The sequence below is a fragment of the Macrotis lagotis genome, chromosome 6 (assembly GCF_037893015.1).
Source record: "Macrotis lagotis isolate mMagLag1 chromosome 6, bilby.v1.9.chrom.fasta, whole genome shotgun sequence".
Lineage (NCBI taxonomy): Eukaryota > Metazoa > Chordata > Mammalia > Peramelemorphia > Peramelidae > Macrotis > Macrotis lagotis.
In genome coordinates this window covers 82,417,068-82,443,811 of record NC_133663.1, presented here as the reverse complement: position 1 = coordinate 82,443,811, position 26,744 = coordinate 82,417,068, and the positions used below count along the sequence as shown (strand labels likewise).

The window sequence follows — 26,744 nt, the reverse complement described above, 5'->3', positions numbered from 1 at the left end:
ATCTGTGAAAGTAGGGTATCAAACTAGAGTCTCTCTCCCAGCACTTGATCTATATTCTTAATTTGATAGAAGGAAGAAGAAAGAAGAATAAATAAATAAACTTGTCAAGTGTGGAAAATACCAAGATAAAAACAATCAACTAAAAACTACCCAATTTAACCAGTTCAGAATCAAGGATATACTCACTTCTGAGCTTTTTGAAATTTGGGTTTCACAAAGTGACAAGAACCAGTAGATAATTCATTTTCCTAAAACATTTAGTCAGTGTTGAAGTTGTACCCACCATAGTGGGTCTCCAAGTGTCACTCACTGAAGAGGTCTACACTTCATTTTAAGGAGGAACATTTCTAGCTTCCCCTTTTAATTGCACTTGGGGGAAAAAACCAATTTACAATGATATTGAACTTGATGATTAAAAAGAACTTTTTTATTCACATCATCTACTGGAGCCTTGTAACAACTTTATGAGTTAGTTTCTACAAATATAACATTTCTATTTTACAAATGAGAAAAGTGAGGCTCTAAATGGTTAAGTGACTTGCTTGAGTAAAACAGGCAGAAAGCAGCAGAGGTGATGCCAAGCTAGTATCCTTTCCCCAGAACCATGCTACAAGTGATCTGGCCAGATATTTTTCTTCAGTCAAAGGATTAGGTCCTTGGGACAGAGCTTTTACTACTTATATTGTGATGGGAATCAGGTATAGAAGCAATGTGAGAAAAATGGCTCTGTTTCTACTCGAATAAGAAGTCCCCTTTCCAGGGACTTACTTACTGCTCTTGTACATTCACAACTGTACATAATACCAATAACACAATTACCTCAAATTTCTCTACAGCAAATAACTTCTCTCTATTCACTTTCTAAGGGAGCCAAGTTAGGCACAGTTTCTCAGCCTTTTAAAGTCAAACTATCCTAAAACCTTATCCTTACTTTCTCCCCACTTTTAGAAACCCTTGCATTGCCCCATTTGTAATTTCCTTTTTGGGGATTAAAATCAGCTTCATATTCATTATATTCCTATTTGGGACAGACAATAGAATTTTTTAAACACACAAATTTTAATTAAATTATTTTGATAACATGTTATGTGTTTTATAATTATCTTAGTAACACATGTTACATGGATAGGCATGTGGGTACATTTAACAACATAAAAAAGAACATAGACTACATGTTCAGTCATCAAGGAAAATAATTTAGCCAATAAGTTAATTCATTATCAGTGGTTATAAGAAACAAACATTTTCTATTTTCTCCATCTTTTTTTGAGTTAGCAGTCATCTACTTGTGGTCTCTTTTATTTGTTATCTGGGTTTTGCACTGACAAAATAAATAGTTTTTGATTTTAAGAAAGCCAGTCGGATTTTTTTTAGAAAAATCAAATAAATAAATGACAGTGTCCTAAAGCATTATAAATAAAGGTGCCTCCTTATAAAGGCATTAGCAATTTTATCATAAATGTATATTCCATTAGCCCTTGTGCCAAATATGAACAAAAGCTACAATAATATATTAACTTCTTAATAGGTGAGAAAGACAATTTATATGTTAAGCCTTGAAAATTCTCCTTTCTTTTAGGGTGATTTCATAAGACTAATAAAAGAGGAGAGCAACTACAGGATTCTAACATGCATTCTAAGCTGGAGGGTTTAACAGAGAGAATCAGTCTAAGGGACGCAGGTGCCAGACATCATGTAGAATTTGCACTTATGCTCCATTAATCGCCCGCATATCTTCCCTTCTTCTTTCCTCTCCTCCCCCCAACTAAATCCCTCAGGAGACAGGAGAACAGCAGAGCAGCAGGCCCAGACTGGTACCCAGCAGCAACACCAGTAGCAGAAGTAGCCAATTAGCCTCTAGAATACAAAGGGAAAAAAATGATGCAGTTACCTAGCAACCAGAAAGAGCAGAAACAGCTGTGGTGTAGCAGGCCCAGGCTGGTACCCAGGCAGTAACAGGATAGCCAATTAGCACACTGTATTTAATGCTGATGTGGTTTCCTAGTAACAAGCTGTACAAGTCTGTCTGTTGCATTTTCTCCCTCCCTTCTTCACATTTCCCTCAATCATACACAGCATTACTATTTGCCCTAATTACTGTTTCTCTACTGCTTCAAGCTGCCATTATTTTGTCCCCAGAGAGATTGGAAGAACTAAGAGAGAAAGAGAGAGAGAGAGAGAGAGAGAGAGAGAGAGAGAGAGAGAGAGAGAGAAAGGAAAGAAGTCTTCTATAATGACAGTATTTAGTTTCAAATTCAGCTTAGTTGTAAGCCTTCAGACACTTTAAAAAAGCTTAGGCCCCCAACCCACACATATACAATAGCCAATCGTTCCCTATATAAATGTCTAAATAGCGTGCAGCACCTTCCTTTAATGTTTGTAGCTACGTGTGGTCAAGAAAAAAAGGTATTTAATAACACACCCTGCCATTTTAAACACATACTATATTTAAACACATCCTATATTTGAAAGCTCTTTTACCCTTGAATTTGATTTTCCAATGATTTTCTGAAACTTCCACCTGAACCCTGCAACTAAAAATTATTTTATTAATTCTACCACAGAAAGAAGACCTAGTTATCTTTGGCTCTCTATGTTTATAAACAAAACTACAAGATATAGATATACAAAAGGCTCAGATGAGTTGACAACTCTTCATTTGCTTGGCACAGTTAAAAACCTTGAGATGAGCAGACAATAAGTTCTGCCACATTCAGTTGCAAAAGAGCTGAGACCACCAGGTTAGATCTCTGTCACTACAGTAATTAATTCCATTGGGGTGACATTACTTTGGAAGATGCAGAATGAACATAGTAAACTCATAAATATATGACTTAGCAACAATTGTGATATAAGGGTAAAAAGAAATTACAGTCTAAAATAGTCAGCACATCTCCATGTGCCATACTGTGATTTCAGACTGCATAAGTCAGTTTGGTTGTACAATTCATATTTTTGTAGTATTATATCATTTACAAAGCAACTCATGAGGTTAGGAATAGAATCCTTCTCCCATCATTTTACTTCCTCCCCCATTTTATAGATTTTATAAAAGACAGTGAAGCTGAGAGTTTAGGTGATTTGCCCATGGGTATGGAATAATCAAAAATGGGATTCAGATCCAGCTCTTCGGGCTAAACTCAGTGTGTCTTCCTCCATTCCACATAATGCACACATACAGTAACCTGGATAACTTTTTTCTAGACAAATTCAATTACACCTCGTATGTGTTAATCCACACTTTAGACTCTTGGAGCTGAGAGAGCAACTCTTACTTAACATTAGTTTCTATACAATAAGGCCTGAGTAAAATCTCTTATGTCTGAAAAGCATCATAGGTTAGATGTTCCAGAGGCACAAGTTAAACAATAACACACATAACTGGGCAAAATTCAACCCTGAAGGGAAATGTCTCTCACAGACGGTAAGATTCTTTTTCCCCCTTATGGTAAACAAACTATCTATTATTTTCTTTATCTGGTCTAGTGAACTCTTGTGGTTTTTTTCATTCAGGTACATTTATGCCTCTAAAAACAATATTGACTGAGAGGGAAAGGAATATGTAGCATATTTCCAAAGTCTTAATTTAACTTTAAATTATAAAAACCTAAACTATTTGGACTAAAACTTTTGAGATATCCTATACTACCACTATTTTAACACCTTCCATATTTTAAGCAAGGAAATACATTATAATATTGACCAAGAAGATGCATTCCATCGACAATTCTTTGTAGAACTCTCATCAGAAGTAGAAATGAAATAGAAGGAAATGGATATATTTCAGGACATCAAAAATGGGTAATTACTATATTAAAAAAGACTATTAAATTTTTGTTAAAAAAAAGTGCCAAATGTATTAGGAAGCAAAAAAAAAATGTCATGGAGTTTTGAGATTGAAGGAGACAAGGCAAGGGGGGCCAATTTCTGTTTAGAGAGTAAAGGAATGGAAGTGGAGAAAAAAGGAAGACCTGGAAGAACCTGGGAAGGGATCTGCTAAGGGAATAAGAGAGTAGGCATTTATTAAGTACCTCCTATGTGATAGCCAGTGTGCTAAATCATTTCTAAATATTATCTCATTTGATCTGACTTAGATATTGCCAGAGAGATAGAGAGCCCTTTGATCTAAAACCAAGCCTCTCCTGATCTTGCTAATTCCAGAAATTCTCTTAAACCTTTCTATAATCTGATATTAAACTGCAAATACCTGGTTAAAGTAACACTACCATCAATGTATAAGTAATCCAAAAGTAAGTGGGACATGTACATGTGCAACATTGACACCATTCAACCCAATATCATGTGGCTCAGTTCTTCCAACATTCTTGCTAATGGAAAAGGACTCCTAACTTGAAAAATCAAGTCATCTAATTTGGTGGGGGGCATTTTACTCCATATTCCCTCTTCTTAAATCAGGTTTTAATGAGTTTCTCTTACCACATGGATAAATTTAATTAATGAACCTCATTAAAAGCTCAGTCTTATGTTAGCATATTAAATGTTCTTTAACATCTTAAATTTACCCACTGTATGCACTCAGTTGTTCCCTTTCTGTGGTCCAGCAGTAGAAGTGGCAGTTATTTCCCCCAACATATCATATTGAAGTATTTCATTTTTTCCTGGTGATTGATGTTTCTGTAACTGAAATAAGGCCACCATAACTATAAATAAGGGTATTATCACCAGTGGCATCATTCTGAAAGACAAGCATAACATCAGACGCCACCCAGTTCTACAGGAGAAATGGAGCATTTCATCACCAGTCCTTCTCCTAGCTGAAGTGCATGCTATTAACCCAACAGGTATTTTCTATCACTAGCTCAAACATTTCCATCCATACTGCCTCTGACATCCAAGTGCAAAGATTTACAACTATTTACTCTCTCACTTTCATAGACTGCCTCTTCCCTTAACCCTATCTTCTTCCTCCTTCTTTCATCTTTTCAACTTGGAAAAGACCAAACCCCACCAAGTAAAATGAAATGATATATAGTCACCATTCTTTGAGATGTTTCTGAGTATTTTACAAATATCCTTTTGTGTATCTTCTTGTATTAATTAACTTTGAAATAGTGAGATATATCAAAATCTAAAAGTGACAAAGGTTCTCTTATTTCTCAGGACATCTGCTTCTGATTTTCATAAAGACAGTGTTCAGTGCCCTAGATGGAATGTCTCACTCTGTGTGATAGGCTCCTACTAGGCTACCGATTTCCCTAACCTTAGATCAAACATTTAAACTTCTCTGAGTCTCAGTTTCCTCAACTTTGACTGCATACAACAGAGGTTACTTATCTTCAGGAACAGCATATAGAAAAATGATGTCATTTTAATGTAAAATTGCTTAGGAATTTTACAGGAAATCCCCTATATAAATGCAGGGTAATTCTAAGCAGAAATCTCCTTGGATTAATTACTCTATTTGGAAATTGGAGTTTTTAAAAAATCTTTTCCAATACTTCCTTTTGGAATGCAAATAAAATGGCTACCATTTATGTCATTTGGCTTTAAAATTACCAACTCAATTCCTCTTAACACTTAGCTAAGAAAAAAAATATTCATTGTACTTATCATCTCTTTCTTTCTGGATCATTAACTTCCCTTGAGAATTCCACACTGAAGTAGGTAATAGAGAGATAGAGCTACCCTAAGAGTTTGGCTTGGTTTCTATAAGATCTCAAAAGTTCTAATCTGCATTAGACATGGAATTTGACTTGAAACAAGTCTCCCCAAATGGACTTCTGGACTCCAGAAAGTGGAATGTCCCACCCTAGCTAGACTGGCAGCTCAGAACTGACCTATTAAAAAAAAGTCATTCTCCCAAAAGGTGGCTGGTCAGTTCTAAGGAGCAAAGTCATTGAAAAGCAGTAAAACAATAAAATAATTTCCCCTAGTGGTGTGAAAAATATACTTCTTAGCAGAATTTTATTGGCTCAAGAGGAAGTTTTGTCTTCAATTTTGTAGAGACTTATGAACCATGACTTTGTCTTCAAGTGATAAAAGTTAATTTCATTTTTTGTTGAGGTGCCTATAAAAAACTTGGTTTGGCAAAAGATTGGGATGATTTGCTAAGATTAGATTTTGGCATAATCAGTGAATTTCCAATTTCCACATTACTCCTGTAATCACTATGGAATGCATAGAGAAGGCTACAAAAACATGAAGCCCTGGCTTCAAAGTCCATCTCTGATGCCTACTACCCATGTGATTTTGGGCAAATCACAATCTCCATGTATATCAAATTCCTCAACTTTAAAATGAAGGGGTTGGTCTAACTAGAAGATCTCTGAGGATCCTTCTAGTTTTAAATCTACAATCCAATGATCTTTTGAAGCCTATGGCTAAAAAAATGTCTTCCTGTTATTGTTTGCACATCAATTGCCATGGTTTTTCATGTTCTAAAATATTTTCCTTCAACACTCAAATTCAAACAAGATACTTATTTGCTAATGAGAGTTTAGGTCTTAGAGGTTAGGGATAGAATGAAAAGAATTTCCCAAGACCTGTTCAATTCTAATTACTCTATGATATGTTGCAAATACTTGCTTCTAGGTTAATATGAACTGTCAAATTATGCTAAAGTTAATAATATATAAACTACTGATTTTAATACTATTTTTACTTTATTGCACATCTGAGAATAAGAATTTGCAAATTAGATTTACATTTTGTGGATAAAATAAAATTTAAACACCTCACTTTGGCATGTTTGGACACTGAAAACAAAAAAAAATAGTGGAACAAAAATTAGAATTAATGCTTACTTCACCTTAAATCAATTCACTAGACACAGCCATGACACTATGGTCATAATAGTTTAATTACTATAGTAATATAGTAATAGTTTAATTACCCCCATAACAAAACTACAGTGAAAGGGGGGGCAGAGATAACAACATGAATGACAAAAGTGATGTTCTTAGCATATGCAAGCACTTGTTTTAAAGGATGATCTATGTGCACCTGCACATGAGTGTATTGTATGTATATTATGCATGCATACATGCGCATGTGAATGTTTTATGTTGGGGGTAAGAAGGAAGGATAAATTATGTCTCCATTTATATGAACTTCATTTTACCAGGATCTTATTATCCTCCTTCTTTTGTCCCATTTCTAACCTGGCTCCTTCCCTTTCTCACCTTCTCCCCTTTCCCACCTTCCACAGATAACTTGTATTAATAGACTAGTCATCAACTTGGACCTCTTTCTGCCTTTAAAATCATTCAACTTCATTGTCTGGCTTCCTCCAGAGCAGAGAGTTTGAAGGAATCAACCTAGTAGGAGCCTCTCACCCAGGGTGAAACATTCCATCTAGGGCACTGAATGCTATCTTTATGTAGATTAGAACAAATAGCTCTTAAATTACCAAGTTAAGAAGATCAGTAATATTGGCAATTTATTGGAACCCTATGTTTGTACAGGGGCCAGGGAAAGTCTCCCAGTTTCATATTTATTCCAACTACTTCCTGGATCTCAAAGCTCAAGATATTTGCCATACTTCTATGCTCTTCTAACAACCAATCACTAACTTCTTTACCATACCTCACCCCCTCCTTTCTGCCTATACTTCCAAGAGAGGAAGAGACTGGAATTGTCAATATTGAATTTATGGGAGCCCTGGGTTAAAGTGGCTGGATTTAATCTCCACCCAACCAGAACCCATCTATCCTGCTCAGCTTTTTTAACCTCCTCCAAACATTTGGTCAGCAGCTCTCCCTGCATTTCTCACTTAGATCAGCAGATTTTTTTCTCTCTCCAGAATCCCCTTGCCATGTACTTTTGTCCCTCTCCCCTCCAAGTTTTACTCTCCTCACTCCCGGTCTATGTTTGGATTTAATTTAATTCCATCCTTCACACTTTCTCCATTATTCTTGGTTCATCTACACCACATAAATTATCACCTTTTTTTCAGTTCCCCCTGTGCCCCATTCACACCAAATCCAAATAAATACTTTGCATTCCCATCCATTTAGCCTGAATTAATTCTCTCTCTCTCTCTCTTTGCTCTTAGACACCTATCTTCCCTTCTAAAGATTTTTCCCCCCTGAGGAAGGTTTCACATACAAACTGTTTCTCCAGGACACAGGGTGATAACTTTCTCTTTTCTTCAGAGGAAAAAGCCATCAGTATCACTGAGGACCACAACATTTTCAATCAACCATTAATATATACCAAAACATATTCCATCAATCAGCGATCACTCTTATTATTCATTCTCATTCTCCTACTCAATTTTTATGAGGGGGGAAAAATAGGACACAATTGGGGGAGGGGGTGTTGGGGGGAGGGAAGGAGAAACAACTTCATTCCAGTAGGTAGGTATTACCTAGGTGTTGGCAAACTCCCCTGATGCTTACTTATCATCCCATTGTGTGTGTACCATGGGTTCCAAGAGGCATATCACCTTTCTAGCATCAGTAATCTCTGACCAGTCCTTGGTTTATACTGAACCAAGCTGTCAGTATGGAAAAAACTTCTCTAGTTGTACCTCTCACTGAGGGATGTAGCTCCTTATTCAAAGCATCAAGGGAGGCAAGTAAATTAACTCTGTCACACTCTTTAGCTTAAAATATCAACTGGTTTCTAGTTTGTCTATACCAAGGAGTTCCTACTAAAATACACAATCCCCTCCATATCACACACACACACACACACACACACACACACACACACACACAAACATCTATATGCCTGCATGTAGGACATATATGTGTGTGTGTGTGTGTGTGTGTGTGTGTGTTTAAGATCATTGATGGGTAAGGAGAGGATCTTTGCTTTCCAAAGTTTTCTTGCAGACATAATCCCTCTGGGACTGTCACTCAGAGCAATTGGATTTTACTGGAGTTAGGTTCATAGTCACACATCTGCACAGATGCTCTTTTCCAATTTATTCCTCCAACTTTTTCCTCTTTCCTTCTTCAAGTCACTAAAGAGGAATCAAGATGAAATAGCTTAGGAAATTAAATTGGCTAACAATTCAATGTCTTGTCAATATATTAATCAATGACTCTAATGACTAAAAAAATTTAAATTCACTTTTATGTGTAAAATTGCTATAAAAACAAAAGATATCCCTGAATAGCAAGAGGGAGAGAATCAACAGAGAGTTTTGGCCTAGATAGAAGAAAATTCAGAACCTGAGATCTGATGACTAAAACAACCACTCAAATGCAAAGCACGAAGGTCAATATTCTGATGAACCTATAGCATTATAAAAGTATGCCTCACGAGAAGACTTACACCAACCGTGAACCATATGGGAAAGTAAGATTTTGATTTAGAGAGGCATATGTCTTAGTCCTTTGCTGGCAAAGAAACAATATCAGATGTGGCTCATCCCAATTCTCAGCCTCTTGTGATAAAGATTTAGAGGTCACACATTATGGCTGCATCTTGCCATGTATAATGCTCTACCTTACTCTTTAAAAGTTATTTAAAATATGTCATACTCTCTCCTGCCTAAAGCTTTGAAAGAGACTAATTTCAAATAAAAGGTCAATGCCATTTGGTTGGGGCAAGTTCTGGAAGTCCCAGATCCATTTCTCTGTGATAAGTTCCATGAATCACATCAAAGAGCACTCCCAAGATAAGTGACCAAACTCACTGACCTCAACCTCCTTTGAGTCAGTCAACCAATTTTGCCATTGACTTGATCATCCTAAGCCTCATGTGGTTTTGTCTCATTTCTGACTATCCCAATCATAAAAACTGTGAGTGATTTAGGTGATGCCCCAAGCATTCATCACTGTACCTTCACCACTACTGCTACTGATTTCAAAATCCATGAAAATGTACCCATGAGAGAATTTTAACCTTTTCTTTACTTGAATAAATACACTCTGGTTCTAGTTTATCCTTTGGTATTAGTTTAACTGTATGATAACTCTTTAGCCTAAAAGATCACTCTGGTTTCTAGTTTGCCTAAAATACAGTCCCCTCCATACCACACACATTGTAATGCAGGCACATGTTAGCAATTTTGTAGTAACAAGCTCATTATAAAGCTATCTTACCATCTTCCAGTAACACAAGAACCAGAGAACAATGCAAAAGAGGAAATGCCAATTAATTACAGAATGATCACATCTAATGAACTCTGAAACTCCCCTGCTGTTGGTGAGTGATAAAAATCAGAATTGCTGGAGGAACTGGGGCTAGTAAAACCCTAGGTCTCTCCATTAACAATGAATTCATGGATGGATGCCTCCTATAAAACAAACAAACACACACACAATATACAAAGTTCTATAATCATATGCATATCAACTTGAATTAATAACAAAAAGCCTAACTACATCCACAGAATGAGTTAGCCAAACAAGTACAGTGACTTATATAGTTAGATTACTGCTGCTTCCTTCTTTGAAAAAGAAAGATTGCCTAAATCAAGTCACAAAGAATCAACCCCCAATAACTTATGAAGGTACTTCACAGCCAGAGGGAACAGTGATCCCCCTCAAAGACCTTCTAGTGGTCCAACATATACCCAAAAGGAATCCCTTCTGCAATCTTGATAAAAAGTCACCCAGATACCTCTAGTAAAGGGGAATTTGGCAGCAGTACAATTACACATCTTGATAGTCCTAATTTTAGGAAATGCTCCCTATATCAAGCCTGATGCCATCTCTAGAACATAGGACATCTTGACATTTGACACCGAAAAACTAGTCATTCCATTTTCTCACTGCCCACCTCCCACCTCCCATGGCCATATCACCAGAAGTAGTCTAAGGAGTAACAAGCCTCAGAGTAAGAGTAGACCTATTATACTGTGGAACTAAAGGAAACAAAAAGGAGAGAAATCACATGTGTCCTATTTGTACCACTACCTGTGTGAGTCCTCTGGTGGGCCTTTAAGTGGGAGCTTTTTGTATAAACCTTCCGGCATCCATTAAATTGACAACGGTGAACCCTCTTCTTATTTTCAGGGGATGCGTCAGCCCCTATCCCTCCTTGTTCACTGTCACTCTGTCCGCTTTTTATGGCCCCGGCTGATGCCACCGCTGCTGCGGCTGCCACCCCTCCCACCTTTACTGAACTAAGCGAGGCCTTCTTGGCCACCAGTTTCAATGTCACTGTGCCATCTACAGCTGAGAGAGTCTGTGAGGTTTTGACCAAATGGCGGCTGAGCTCGGGAGAGGAAGGAGGCGTTAATGAGGTCACTGCATTGAGCTGGGCCTGGTTGACTGCTGTGTAGCTATCTAAGGAGGAACTTGGAGGCTGCAGACTGAGGCAGGTCTCAGATAGCAACTTGTCCCGGGAGAGCAGAATGTCCACTGCAGAGCTCTTCTCACAGGTGGAGGCTTCCATGGGGAGCAAGAGGGGATCTAGACGCCGGAAGCTTTCCTCAATGCTTGGGTGAGGAGTGGCATGAAGGAAGCAGTCCAAGTCCTCACCAAAAGTCTCTGAGATCCTCCTGGGCTCTGTCTGCAAGTAGCGTTCCAATTCGAGGCATGTCTGCAAAAGGGGAGGAGGAAGGATAAAGAAACAGCCATCAGAAGCAAAGAACACCAGGAGCTTACTTGCTGAATGACGGCAAAGGAAGAAATTACAAGGAAATGTATAACAGTTGAAATCAAGGCAGTCTCTTTATTGACAAGGCCCAACATTCTCAGTATCCTCATGAGCTTTTGTGAGAATCCCCAGAGGTTTATAACAAGCAGATCAGATATTATTATCCTAAATACTTAGATGGGGAAATGGCAGCTTAGAAGGGATACCTAGCTCTTTCACAACTCAGTGTGATGGAGATGGACCTACAAGAGATAATCTTCCTTCTTCTAAAAGAGTTCAGAACATCAACCATCATAAAGAACCAGTACTTTAGGGGCAGCTAGGTGGCGCAGTGGATAGGGCCCTGGAGTCAGGAGGACCTGAATTCAAATGTGACCTCAGACTATGTGACCTTGGGCAAGTCACTCAACCCCATTGCCTTAAAATAAATAACATTTTAAAAAAGAATCAGTACTTTAGAACTTGAAGAAAATACAGAGATCAATTAATCTAAAGGCCTCATTGCGCAACTAGCAGTTTTATGCTTTTATGGCACTACATAAAATGTTTCAAATTAAAAGAGACAGATAATCCAGTTCCAACTAGTCCATTTTATAGATGAAATAACTTGCTCAGGTTCACACTACCTGTCAGAGTTAATTCCCATGTGAATATGAAGTGGAGAAATCAAATTATAAACCCAACCTAGAAGAGTAAGGCTTTTTATTGTTCAACATTCTCTTTCAAAGTAGCCATTGGCAGGTAACAAAAAGAAAATCAAGTTTCCTTTGCTCTCTCCTAAACAATGTCATATTTCTACCAATATTCTTCTGAATATTCTACCAAATGGGCTATTTCTACCAATAGTTCTTCTAATGTCATATTTCTCCCATTTTTCTCCTGAATATTCAACTGAAACACAGTGTCTCTGCTGAACAGGAAACAAATCATTTAAAAAAGTATCTCTTGTAGACACTATGATAGAGATAGTACAGCTACTTCTGGAGGCATTGTTTCCAAATACAACTGCAACACATTTTGCTACAACAGCATTTTATGTGAGGGTGAATCCTGTTATAATTGTTTAGAGTCTCTTACCACATTATAAAATGCTTTTAAACAAAGTTAAGATTTAGTAAAGACTGATCTCAACAAAACCCAAAGCTTCATCTCTCCCAAAATTCAATAATACAGAAAAGAAAAATCCAAAACATTTCATAGTTTGCGATTCTTGAATCATTATTAAACACAAACTTTTGGAACATGAAATTTACTTTTAGGGCATGTTTGAACAGCCAAATTTGTCATAAAATTCATCCTTGGTTATTTTTAAAGGGTGAAGGGAAGTCAACAAGAGACTTTCTGTCTAAAACTTTGAACAGAAGGCAACTCCTGCTTCTGACATATGCTATGTGACCATGGGCAAGTGCTCAAAGCAGCCATCTAAGAGTCGACTAAAGGTTTCACTTATCAAGTATGAAAGGAGATATAAAATGAAATGGTTCCAAATAGAAAAAGCTCTTGATTTGTAATTGAGTGGCCCTAGGTTCAAATATTAGTTTTATAACCTACTGCTTTGTGATCTTGAGCAAATCATAACCTCTCTGGGTCTCAGTTTCTTCATCTATAAAATGAGAAGTTTGAATTACACAATTTTTAAGGTCCCTTCCAGTTCTTTAACTGTGATTAGCAGTGTTTAGCCTTCATGTCAATCTGCTCACACTTGCCCAAATGTAGAACTACCACAGTCTGATATTTGGAACCAAAAAATTGGAGGGGGGAGGGGGAAGACCATCACTACATTTCCATTTTACTGTTATCAAACCAAAATTTTTTTTAAATCAGATGTTTTATTATCAGACTTTTATTCTCAATCATTTATCTAATCTGTAATGTACCTGTCAATGAGTTAAATATGCATGTATTTTTGTGACATTTACAAAGACAAAACAAAGGCGGAAGGGGAATCATCCTTCTGGTAGAAGTCTATTTTATTAGATAGGTACACCAGATTTAAGCTTTGAGTGGCTTTTGGGCATCACTGCAACTTTAAAAAGAAAAAGAAGAACATGCATAAGTGATTCCAGCATTCATTCAACACAAGTAGTGTGCACAGCACTCTTCTAATAGGACTGTTAGCACTGGTATTAATAATATTACCTCCAGGCACAAGTTGAGGAAGGGGAAAAAAAAGGGAGATCCACTCATCCCTGTCCATAAAGGGCTTGGATCCAAAACTCTAGAAATGCATAAGCAACAAGGATAAATAGTAGAATTAAGCTGAGATTTTTTTTTCCTGGAGACAAAACTGGGTTGTTGATTTTTTTAAAATCTGATCCTTGAATGTGTGTGTGTGTGTGTATATAATATATATATCACTCTTGATCAGTAAAGAATTAACATCTCTTCCTCCTCATTTTGTCTGAAATCTCATACCAGAAAATTCCACTTATCCTACATTGCCAAAATGACCCTGATCTTTTTTTCTAATAGTCATATTCCTAGTAAAGTTACCAGTCATTCTATTGCATCATTAAAGAAACCTCTTCATTGGTTTGATCATTTCAATACAAAATGTAAGGAATAAATCTACTTTCTCCTACCATCTTGATCATATCAAAACTATGTATGTCAAAAAGCCTCTGTATTGATTGCTATTGAGGACCATACACTGTTCGAATTAAGCCCAGCACTCCCTAATGACCACATAGGCACAAGCATTGCTGATGTCATACCTATCATTTCTGTAAGTGCAAGGGCTCCAGTGGGAATTATACAGCTCATCCCTCCTTCCTCCCCTCCAATCCCAGTTTAAATCAAAAAGCAAATTTACTCAGTTTTCCTACTCAAAGCAAGAGATAACTTCTCTTTTAGAACAGGGGAATAAAATGAAATAAAAAACCAAAATAACAAACTACCACCCTCTCCTACAATCCAAGTTTGCATGTTATAAACAACAAAAAGCTTGAGTATAGACCTATATCCATTTAATTATAAGTTTTAATTACCCTATATTTAAATTTTCTACATCAACTTCTCCAATATCTCTTCAGCTATCTCTAAAATTTCCTTTCATTTTTTATTTTCTTTTATATCTTAATTCCTTTTTCCTTTTTCTTATATCTGTCTAAAAGTCAGTCTTTTAACTATGGTGAATTCTCCTTTTAGTCATAAGACAAGTTGAAACCATCTTCTTTCTAGATGTCTCCCAAAGGTCATGACTTAATACAATGCAATGATATTTCCAAAACATCTCTTCAAATTCAACATTAGACATATGTGCTGTTCATTTAGTCCCCCCAAGATTATAATCAATTTGAAGGTTGTCAATAGATTTGTGTGTGTGTGTGTATGTTGTTCTACATCACAGGTTGATTTAACATTCACCAAGCATTTGTTCTGTGCCCATCTCTTTTCTGAGGTAGGGGCCAGAAGGGAAAAAAACAACAGATTTCAAATGAAATAGGGTATAAATATAGTAGGTGGTTGAATGATGGTGCCACTAAAAGAAAGAGGGAAGATGAAGAGTCATTCTTGGAAGTATATTTGATAGTTATTCACAAATGATTAGCTAAGGGGGGTGAGGGACAAGAAGTTTAAAAAAAAGACATATGGCCCTTGTCTTTGATGCATAAGAGAATATGGTAAATTACTTAAAAGAGTTCCAATGAGATGCATTCAAAGTTCTGAAGAAGGAAAGATCATTTCTGAAATGGGGAAGGTGGAGATTCACAAAAGATTTCATGAAGCATGAATAGTATTTGATGGTGTATGGATGGAAGGCAAAGTGTCCATAGCATAAGGAATGGCATGTAAAAGGAGGCAGAAAACTACAGACTAGCCTAGCTGAAACAATGGTTACCTAAAGGAGAGGTGAAGATGCAAAGGTAGGTTGGAGGGTCTTAAATGCCTGGCTAAAGAATTTCAATTTAACTATCAGGAAATAAAGAGTTAAGGATGGTTTGGAAATCAATAGAATTATATGATTTAATCTATGATTAATCTAGAGGAAGAATAAAGGGAAAAGAAACTGAAGAGGGAGGAAATCATTTAGGAACTGAAATAAGGTCTTGGCAGTGAAAATGGAAAAGAAGAAATGTACTCGACACTTATTTTGGAAGTAAACTTGATAGCACTTGACAACTGATTGTATGCTGGAGGTGAGGGACAAGAAGGAAAAAAATTTCAAATGAAGTAGGTTTTAAGTAGATGGAGCTGGTTGAATGATGTTGCCACTAACAGAAAGAGGGAGGGTGAAGAGTCACCCTTGGAAGTATACTTGATAGCAATTGACAAATGATTAGATGATGGGGATGAGTGATAAGAAGTTTTTAAAAAGCAGACACAGGCTTCAAATGAAATAGATTTTGGAGTAAGAATTTAGATGTTCAATTAACAGATATTTTAAAAATCTTTTGCAACTCTAGTCAAACAAAAAACAGATAGATACCTTAGATGAGAATGAGATGATGTCCTAAAAGTGATTAGAAATAGGATAAAGAAGAATCAGTTTAGCAATTCCTTGATCTCCAAAAAATGGGGAGGGAAGTGAAAGAGGAAGGGAATTTAAGAGCAGTTTGAGACTAACAAGGTTTGTAAAAGGAAAGAAGTCCCCTAGGCCAAATGACACCCAAATTTGATATTGTCTAGAATTAAGTATTGACTTCACTAACCACAATACTTTTTGTAATGAAAGATAACTAGAAGATCCTATGTTACCTCTAACTAGGAATGGGTGGGAGTTAACTTAGAGAGCTGATTGCTAAAATTTTCAGTATGAGCAATAGTACCTCAGAAACTGGAGAAAGCCACAAACTACGGCTTGATTTGATGCTTTGTTGATTGTTTAGACTTAATAAAGTGATACATGGGGCGGCTAGGTGGCACAGTACATAAAGCACCAGCCCTGGAGTCAGGAGCACCTGGCTTCAAATCTGGTCTCAGACAATAATTACCTAGCTGTGTGGCCTTGGGCAAGCCACTTAACCCCATTTGCCTTGCAAAAAAAAAAACCTAAAAAAAAAGAAAGTGATACATAAAATGTTAATTGTGAAGATTATACCTAAATGTGAGTCTTACATAATTTTTTTTCTAGAGAGATGGTTGTTAAACATTGTTGTTTCTAATCTTCCTAACTTTCCATATTTGGTCCAGTGTGATTCTTGAAACAGAAATATTTTCAACTACTCAAAAAGGCCCTATTGGTGTAAAAATAACATACAACCCAACTATGTCAACATTAAAGGGCATTATATTTTCCCGTGTGCATTTCAACAAAGACACACACAGGTGGTTTCAAAGCTATTGTTCCAATGCTGTACCAGGTTCATTAGGCCTACCTATTAAGTCAACAGTCATTCAATCAATAGTTGAACAATTTCTATTCTGTTGAACTAAGGAAGTGTCTCACCTGAAATATGCCCAAGTGGGATGTTCATAAGTAAAAATCAAAAGAATTGAATCTTACTATCGAATTTCACTAAAGTAATCCAGAGTTAATATAGCAATAGTCCCATCTAACCAGTGCCTGCAATTTGTAATCAATCAGCAGTTATCTAACAGTCCTTTGATGGGCTTCCCCCATGTATTCCCACTTCCACATATTCCCAGGTAAAGAAGTGTGGGTTTAAGACCTAGGAAATAGCATGTGAGACAGTTCTGGAGATTTCCCTAGAAAAGGAGGACTGTAGGAAATAAAATGGCTGATAATATGACCTCTTATTGGTACTTGGGTCATTTAGATATCCTTGTCCTTTCCTCAGTTGTGCAGTACAGCAGACTTGAAGACACCTCCAGCAAAGATGAATAAGGCATGAGCTGTTCCTAGGCTGAATGTTAGCCCAGATAATTGAACTTTGCCTGAGTAAACAGCACCTGAAGGTTTAATCTCCCAAAGGATTCCTTTTCTGTCCTTTATTACTAGCAATTCTGCCCTGAGTGGTTAACCATGGTGCCACAACCCCAAGTGAGTCTGAAATACAGAAACAGAGGGACTAATCCCTGGCTTTACCAAACCCTTCTCCTGGGGTGTATTATAATGATTAATTTACTTTTTTGTGCTTTGAGTTCCTCAAGGGTGTCCTAAATGGAAAGTTGAAATTAACATAAAGAACCAAAAGTCGGCTTTCCGGAATTTGGGGGCTACTATTTACTAAAATCTCAGGTACATATTTTTTGGGCTTCTCTAATTACTGTTAGCAAATTTATTTGTCAGTTTACTTTAGGCAATGAACTAATCTTTTTTGTCCCAATAATGTTTTTAAATAATTGAATGAAACACTAAATTGGGATTAGAAGTTAATAAAAATAAACATGTAATTATATTCTTATCCAAGTATATGGAATTTTTAATCTACTCATATATTCTTTACTTAAAACACTTAAAATCCTTCAGTTTTGTTTGTGAGGGGTTTTTTTGAGGGTGTGTGTGTGTGTGTGTGTGTGTGTGTGTCTTCTTAGATTCTTGAATTTCTCAAGAAATCTAATCTGGTGTGATTGCAGAAGCTTACCCACCCATCTCCCTCTCTTGTACTCTAGGATTTATAGTCATCAGAACTGGAATGGAGGTGGGAAGATTGGTAAATACTTGTGGAGGTTCTGGAGGAGGGAGGGGATTTTAATATGTCTAAGTGATCCTTAGCCACAGAAGTTAGTCTTCTTTCACAGGATTGAATATTGACTTAGATCCTAGATCCTAAATCCCAGAGATATTTAGAACCAGATATTTAGATGGGGGGAATTGTCATCTAACCTTGAGAACAATTAGTCTTAATACTCTATCTGGTGTGTGTGTGTGTGTGTGTGTGTGTGTCCATGTATGTATCTCCAGAGAGAGAGAGAGAGAGATATCCATAAATATCCATATATATATATATATATATATATATATATATATATCCATAAATATGGATATATATAATGTAATATACACCATATAGCTACATATTGTGGCATGCATGTATATATTTCCTGAGAGATATATCCACATATATATCATATATCTACATACTTTGGATATAAATTAGTTATCATAAGCTGTGCAAAAGTTACGAATCATTTTCTGGGATGTTTTCAAAAACCCACAGCTAAGCAACTTTCCTTTTGACTTTCATTACCAGAATGTATTTGAGTGGAAGGTCAGAAGAAAATGAAATTCCTTTAGGAAACATGGATAAGCAAGTAATATCCTAGTGAGGTGTTCTTCTTGCTGCATTTTTTAAGCTATCAGGTGGGAAGAAACGCACAAAGCCATCTTTAGTACACCCCAGAGGTACAATAGCATTACACATTACTGTCAGAATTGCTGAACTCCACAGAATAACCAGAGTATTGTAACCACTGTAAGACTGCATTTCTTCAGATACCTTCTCACATCAACTAGTTGCTTGAACTGAAACTGAATTTACATTTTCCCTTTGGTAATTTGCAAAGTCTGAGAAACAATGTTGTGAACATTAATTTAATCCAATGTAAACATGAAAATGCTGAAATCTTTAACAAAGCTGCTCCAGCATGTTCTTTTCTCAGAACTGTTTTCAGAATTATTCCTGTGGGTTTTGTCTTCTTTTCTTGTGTAGGGAGAAGGGGGGCAGCAGGGTAAAAAGAGAAACAATTCATTGAAAATGTAACTGTGCCATTTCATCCTCCAAGATTTCATAACATTCCAAAACCTGGAGCCCATCTAATTGAATCCTTTTCCTCTTAGACATGTGGAAGTTGGACTCTAGAAAGAGGATGCTAACAAAGATCATACTTCAAACATCAGTTAGCACTTGATATGGCTTTAACTGCCACCCTGAAGAGAGACCTGAAGCAAAGAGCCAAGATTAGGCATTAAAGCAAGTTGTAATGACATCTTGTCCTGCCAAAAAAGAGGAAGCAGCAATCTGAATAGCTGGGTATTTGGGGTATATTATCTTGTATTTTAGTTTGTTTTACACTTAAATATATGTATTCAGGTGGTTTCTTTCTTCATTCTGAAGAGTCATTCTGAAATTTATCCACCTCCCTCTTTTATAGGATCATGATTTAGGGCTGTAAGGACAGCCCTCCTGATTTTACAGATGAGGCAATTTAGATATAGAACATTTAATATGGGCCTCACATAGCCAGTGAGACTCTGAAATGGGACTTCAACCGAGTTCTTTGTGACTATAAGCCCAGTCCTCACTAACCAATTTTTCTTTTGCTTCCCTGCACTTCAGAAAAATACATTACAAGAACTTGGTACATTGGCCAGATGCTCTCTGCAGGGTTTAGGCAAAGAAATGAACAAATCTTTCTCTAGGAAGAAAAATGCAAATATTTTAACTTTACTGGTACAGTGAATCCTCATGTCAGTAAGACTGTAAATCCATAGAGGGATCACAGAATCTTAATAAATAGAAATACGAGGAGGGGTGGACCCTCACCAATAAATCCACAGATTCTTCAATGTATCAAGTAGGAAAAAAAGTCCACTTGGGAGAAGAAGAGAGGCCCACTGTCCTACACAACTATTTCCTCAGCTGGTGCATTGTTCTTACAGCTGTGGCTTTTTAGGGATGATCAAGAGTGGGTTCTCAAATTCTTCCCCATGATACACAATTCCAACAAGTCTACAAATCAAAAAAGAGCAGTATTCATTCACTCACTGTTATTTAAGACCAGGAAAAAGAAAAACAAAAAGAAAGAAAAATTCCAGTAACTAATTCCAAGATTCAAATTGAGCAAAACTTTCACTGGTGTATGGTTGTAGATTATACTATTTCTGTGTTATATAAACAGATAAAGATTGGATAATATCCTAACCCAGAACTAAACCCATTCTCTACTTAGTATGACATGTAGGACCACTAGACCACTGACCCATCTGTTTCCATCCAGACAAAGAAGGAATCTTTGACAATTCTCTCCATCTTGTCTTTTAACTTTCCTTTATATTTGATGAGGCAAATACAGTATAAATATTTTATTTTAATGTAAGAACTCATCCTACGTGAAAGGGGGGAAAAAAAAGGTACCAGCAAGGAAATAAACTTAAAACTTAGATCTGGGTTAGGGGGAGAGAGAAACGAGGAAGACAAAATTGGAAAGGAGAGGAACTCCCAAAGGATGAACCCATTCAGCCTAGAGACAGAGCCAATTGGTTCCGGCTCCAAAACAAGAGGACTCTATCGTTCCTCTTCATTCTGCCCTAAAGACTTCTGAAGAGCCGATCCCTTTAAGGAAGGATGACTTCCTAAGAACAACAATGGGCCTGACCAATTTTTTTGTGTGTAGTTTTTTTCCCCCTGGCTTCACCATTAATTTTCCATAAAGAGCAGTTTTCTCGATGAGCCCTTGTCAGGCAGGCCTGATGCTTCAGAAACCTGTAATTATTCTTGGTTCCCCACCCCCCACAGCCTCTGCACCTGTGTCAGTTCAAGACACCAGCTGGCCACATCTTGCCTCCTGCCTCTTGGAGTGGGGGTGGGGAAGGCAGCCCTTGTTGAAATTCCAAACTGGCAGAGCCCACCACAGCCCACCACCCTCTCCCAAAATGGAAAACCAAATTTGACAACAAAAATCAAACACAGAAGCACATTCTTCCCTTCCCCCATCATGCCTTGCCAAAGGAAGTAAACAAACATTAATGCCCTTTAAAGTCTTCATTCAAATCAACTGTTTTTAAAAAAAAAAACCCAACAACAACCACCACCACCATCACCACCACCACCACCACCATGTTAACAGCAGGGAAAGCTGACAAGGGGTTATTAATACTCTTCTTACTATCCTGATTCCTATCCCTTTCCCCATCCTCGCCTACTGCTAACTTTTCAAGGAGCTGAGACACACTCTCACACACTCACACTAAATACACACAGAGCTCCCCTCAACCCAACTCCCCAAATCCCTTTGCACTTAGCTACTTAGACAAGGGGGGACATACCGAACGTATTACATCACCTCCCCCTTCCTCTTCCAAATCACTAGCACAGGCTGACTCAGGCTGTTGGTATTTTTGAAATAAGCTAGTTTCATTCACTCCCTCCCAAGATATTGTTATTCCCTTTTTGGTTGAGTTAATTAAGTACACATTCTCCACCTCCTCCTTCCCTCACTCCCCCCCACTCAAAAAATTACCCATACAGTTTCATCCATACTAAAAACACACTTGTACATACACACAAAGAATGGATTTCTCAGGAATAAGAGGTACCAGTCCCTAGAGGCCTTTCAGGGCAGAGGCAATTTAATGGGTAGTGATCTTCTCAGAAAGGCTTTCAAAACTGATCCTTACCTATCTTCACAGTGGGATATTCCAGAGAAAAGGATAGATGGGGTGGGTACAAAGTGAACAGATATGTTATAGTATCAAGTGAGCTATACTTATAAACTTGCAAATGGATGAATATTAAAAACTACTTTTCCATGTAATTGAAAACTAATTTTTTTTAAAAAGTGAACTACAGAGAGCAAAAAGGAACTGGTTCTCACCAATGAGTTTGGTCCTGTATGGAATAAGTCTGGTTTGTGTAGCTTAGAATCATCACACACACACACACACATACACACACACTGTAAGTGTTCACTTACACCAACATATATACTCAACCTGGGCTTCTAGTTCCAGCTAAAGTAGATATCTTGCCCCTTCCTTGTCTACAATAGGCAAGACTACCACAGACTCACATAGCAACAATAAATCTATATACATTTATTAAGTGTCTGCTGTGTGCCAGTCACTGTGCTGAGTATCTAAAATATTTCCCGTAAATGGGGATAGATGTCAATTATTGACAAGAGTCTTTTACTAAAAGAAAAAGCATTAGCTTGGGGATTCTGGGAACTAGCTTTACAACTTTGGGCAAATCTAGATTCATTTGTCTAACTCTGTTTCCACCTTTTTCAAATGAGGGAATCAGACCAGATCTCAAAGGTCCCTTCCAGCCCCAGGAGGTTGTAAGCCTTTTACTTCAGAGGAAAGCTCTTCCTGTGAGTTAACAATTTTAGAATTTCACATGGCAATAATGAACAAAGGATCATTTTTTTTCTCTGTGATTTCATCATCTTAAGGAGCTCCCAGTCATTCCCATTCTCACTTTTCTGGCCAGTTCCTTCTCTGCAATTAAAAGTCATGAAGAGTTAGTTGTGAGGCTTTTGAAAGGTTATATGACTCCTCTGGGGTCACCCAGTCAGTATGTGTCAGAGATGGGCCATGATCCTAGGTCTTTCTGGTGCCAAGGTCACTGCTTTATCTACTGCACTCTGCTGCTTCTCAGCAAAGGAGCATGGGTGGAATTTTCTTGTCTTTTTAATGCTAAATATTTTTAATGTTTCCAACAGTTTTCTACCGAGGATGTGGTAAGAATGACAGAGAGAGGAAAAACAAAGAGAAAAAGATAGGAAAAGAGGAGGGAGGATAAATAAGGAAGGAAAAAGAGAAGAAAGGAAGCATGAGAGTAAAGGAGAGGAAAAAAGGGTGAGAAAAGGGGAAAGGAGGAGAGGAAAGGGAATGAGGAGGGGGAAGAAAGGAAGGAGAAAGAGAAGAAAGGAAGAATGAGAGTAAAGGAGAGAAAGGGGCAAAGAAAGGGGGAGGGGAAAAGAGAGAAAGGGAGATTGAGAAATCAAGAAAACAAGAACCCCCCTCTCTAGAACAGTGCTTGATTTATTATATGCGATTAATAAATGTATGTTGATAGACAAAAAATAATCAAAATATATATAGATGCAGATAGTTATGTGGTAACAGTGGATAGCACTGCATCTAAAGTCAGAAAAATTCAACTTTCTGAGTTCAATTATGGCTTCTAAAACTTCCTAGCTATCTGACCCTGGACAAGACACTTATCCCTGCTTGTCTCAGGTTCCTCATCTGTAACATCAGTTGGAAAAAGATATAGTGACCACTCCAATATCTTGCCAAGAGCCCACTTCCAAAAAATGAATGGGTTATAAAAAAATCAGACATAACTAAAATGATTGAATGACAAATGTATATAGATGCTGTGATATGGAGTCAAAGAGTCTTTGGCAGCTGGAGTGAGTAGTAGGCCAATCCTATCAACAGTCTGCTTTGTAGCAACATTTGGGGAGTTGTTTAATATGGGCTGTGCCATCCCATATGCCCCCAAAGTACATCAAAACTGTAAAATCACTTTTGAGAACCTCATTGGAAAATAACAGGAACACATGGAGTTTCCAACATCTCTTCTCTTCACCAGAGTACTATTGTCCCTCTCAGTCTCCAAATTGGAAAAAGGAGATGTTGATAGAATTGGATCAAAATTGTCCAAAGATATGGAAACTAGCTGTCATAATTTCTCTCACCTAAAATTTCCTATCCAAGAAAAACTTCAACTTCATTCATGTAAAGCAGATAGAAAGCATTCTCTCATTCACCCTCATTAGGTGTGACTAAAAAGGAAATCTCCTCTCAAAACAAAGTTCAATGTACAGAACTGAACTCAAAGGTCTCTTCCAATTGCTTCACTTCAAGTAAGTACAGAGGTCATTTCTTCATAAAAGTCAGTATTGCATCATGTACTCAAGGTGTTCATGTAGTGACAGGGAAAAACAAGAAAGAATGTACACACACACACACACACACACACACACACATGCCCCATGCCCCTTCTCATCTCTCCTAGACCCCAGGTGCTTATTACACTATATCCTGAGGGACTCTTGGATAAAATCGCAACCCAACTTGTGGCTTTCAGATTTCCACAATGCTAGTCCATCTGCAGATATCTGAACTAAAAATGAAACAACCCTGTTTTTAAATTTTTTTTAATTTATCACAGAACCAGGATATATGAGTCAGAATACTCTCCTCATAATAACTGTTCTTTGAATGTGAAAGACTATCCCAAAACAGACTTCAGGATAACTCCAATTTCTTCTGAATTTTACTATATCCAACCCTGTAGGTTATCAAATGTGATCTTTTGGAAATACTTGTCCTAGTTCATTCTGATGATTTTTACATAATTTTCAAACAAAAGAGTGGGGTTTTTTTGAGTTTAACCTAGAAGAGCTTTTCTACTAAGAGGGGTCTAGTTATTTCAAACCACAATCCCTGAGATACGATGTGACCTCAAGCATTGAACCTGGAAGGGATCCAAAATCTAATTAAGAGGGTGCCACTTGAAATAGGGGAGGATGGAAGTTGAAAGTACAAAATGTGTGCTTAGGTGGAGCCATATCAATAGGCTGTTTATTTTATTTCTGTTAATCTACTGGCAGTAAAATTTAGAAGCTATTCACTGGTGCTTGAGATGTCTCCTTCTAAAACCTTTATTAGATTCTTGAGTCCCTAAGCTATTCTTTTTATTGCTGTTGTTCATTGTAAAGGGCCACAGAAACCTTTTGATATGTTGCCTTGGAAGAGGTGTGAGAGTAAAGAAAAAGCTGAGTTTTCCATCATGTCAAGAAGGGTAAATTGTGTCTGCCCCACTTTTCAACCACATTATAATGCTGTGGATTTCAAATGAACAATTCAACTCAACTTGACAGGGGAGTTATCATTCATTGGACTAAGCAAAAGAAGATCAGGAAGTTCTGATCCCAATAGCTCTCTAACCTTACTTAACCCTGGACAAGCCTGATGATATCGGCTGACACTCACACCAGAAGAAGTGCTACACTCAGAGAGAGAGAGAGAGAGAGAGAGAGAGAGAGAGAGAGAGAGAGAGACCCTAATTTGAATCATCACTGCAATTCCTCTCTCCTTTGTTCCTGCCTGAACCAATTTCCATACACTTTCAAAGACCATCACCCCACACTAAGAGGAAATCCCAGAAGCATAAGGACAGCATTAGCAGCATGAGGGAGAAAATCAAATTTCCAATATAGATGGGGGTTGTAGTTTTGACCTCTAGGGAAGGTTAATACATATGTATGATTGAATTTAGGTTAAAGTGCACCACCCTGATTTGAAATGAACTCTGAAGGTCCATGAAAATAGTGACCTTTAAGCATAGAAGGACAGTTATGGATGCTCTAAATTTGATTTGACCTCAATCATCACATCTACTAACATATGTTAGGGAACATTTCCATTCAAACATGATAAATTTCTCTCTCTGAAGCTTAAAGCAAGGTTTGGGACTCTGAGTAAATTCAAAGTCTGAAGTTGCATAGGAATTAGGAATTAATTCAGAAATATCTTGATAGCTATACTACAGAAGCATTTATTTTAGTTTTCCACATTGGGGATTTCTTTTTGAATGGAACTTGCCACACCAATTCTGACTTTTCCCCAATGTTCTGCGTACTGGAATAGAAACCATGGCAAAACACCAACCTAACTATATCAGTAATTAACCTGAATCAGATACCGGAACACCTTGGCTAATAGAGATTCCCTGTAAAGAAAATGTGTTTTCTCTCTTGAGAATTTCCCATCATGGGAGCCCCAACAGAGACACATTGCCTAGAGGAGAGTTTCGCTGCCCCCGCCAGCATCTGCTATCTTCATGGGCTTCATGGTCATGCCAGGCTTGAGTTTCCTCCACAAACAGTCTCTGGCACAATGTTAGTGGGACAGAGAAGCCAACAGTGCTGAATTCCTGAGGCTTAATTCAGGGTCAACTGTGTTGTGTGGATGAAAGGAATATTCTAAGTCAAAAGAGACGGAACACTCACTTATCACACCCTTTGAAGGATTACACTACCCTCTCTAACCAATAATCACTAGGAAAGGGACTTGTAGAAAAGTTTCCCTCCAGAAAAAGGCAAGACAAAAAGCAGAGACTATCTAATCCAAGACTATAGAATCTTGTTGCTTATCCAGATGTTGAATCAACATGGAAAGTAATATGGGTATATGCTATCTACATATGTCCTTTCCCCAAAATCTGAAAATGATCTGTCATATCAGTAACTCTTCAGGGTAATCACTAACATTTATGTAGTTGGCTAAGCACTTTGCATATATTGAATCATTTGATACTCAAAACAAGCATGTGAAGTAGTTATGATTATCATCCCCATTTTACATTATAGTCTCTCTCATTTATTAATATTCAAGCAAAATGTAAATGTGACCCCCACTGCTCCCCACAACCATAGTTCATGGAATGAATCATCAATATAATCTAATAGCACCCCAATATTTTAGGTGCTAATAATCCACCCTCAATACATATAAGAATCACAAAGTATTCAATAAATTCAACAAACTTTTGACCTTCCAACTCTACCTCCACCAAGGTCAATTTCTCCTCTACTGTTCTTATACCATCAGATAAACTCAGTCAGAATCTGAGCTGAAAATATAA

The 26,744-nt window shown here is 37.4% G+C and overlaps 1 protein-coding gene across 1 annotated transcript in view; it reads right to left on the bottom strand.

The window, feature by feature from the left end:
- Positions 1 to 2,149: 2,149 nt before the first annotated feature.
- The window catches only part of LOC141491016 (Krueppel-like factor 7), a 51,827-nt gene continuing 27,232 nt past the window's right edge, over positions 2,150 to 26,744 (bottom strand). Inside the window, exon 2 of the mRNA XM_074191516.1 lies at positions 2,150 to 11,460. Within this exon, the coding sequence (XP_074047617.1) occupies positions 10,768 to 11,460 (693 nt within the window). The 3' untranslated portion in view covers positions 2,150 to 10,767. The remainder of the gene's footprint in view (positions 11,461 to 26,744) is intronic.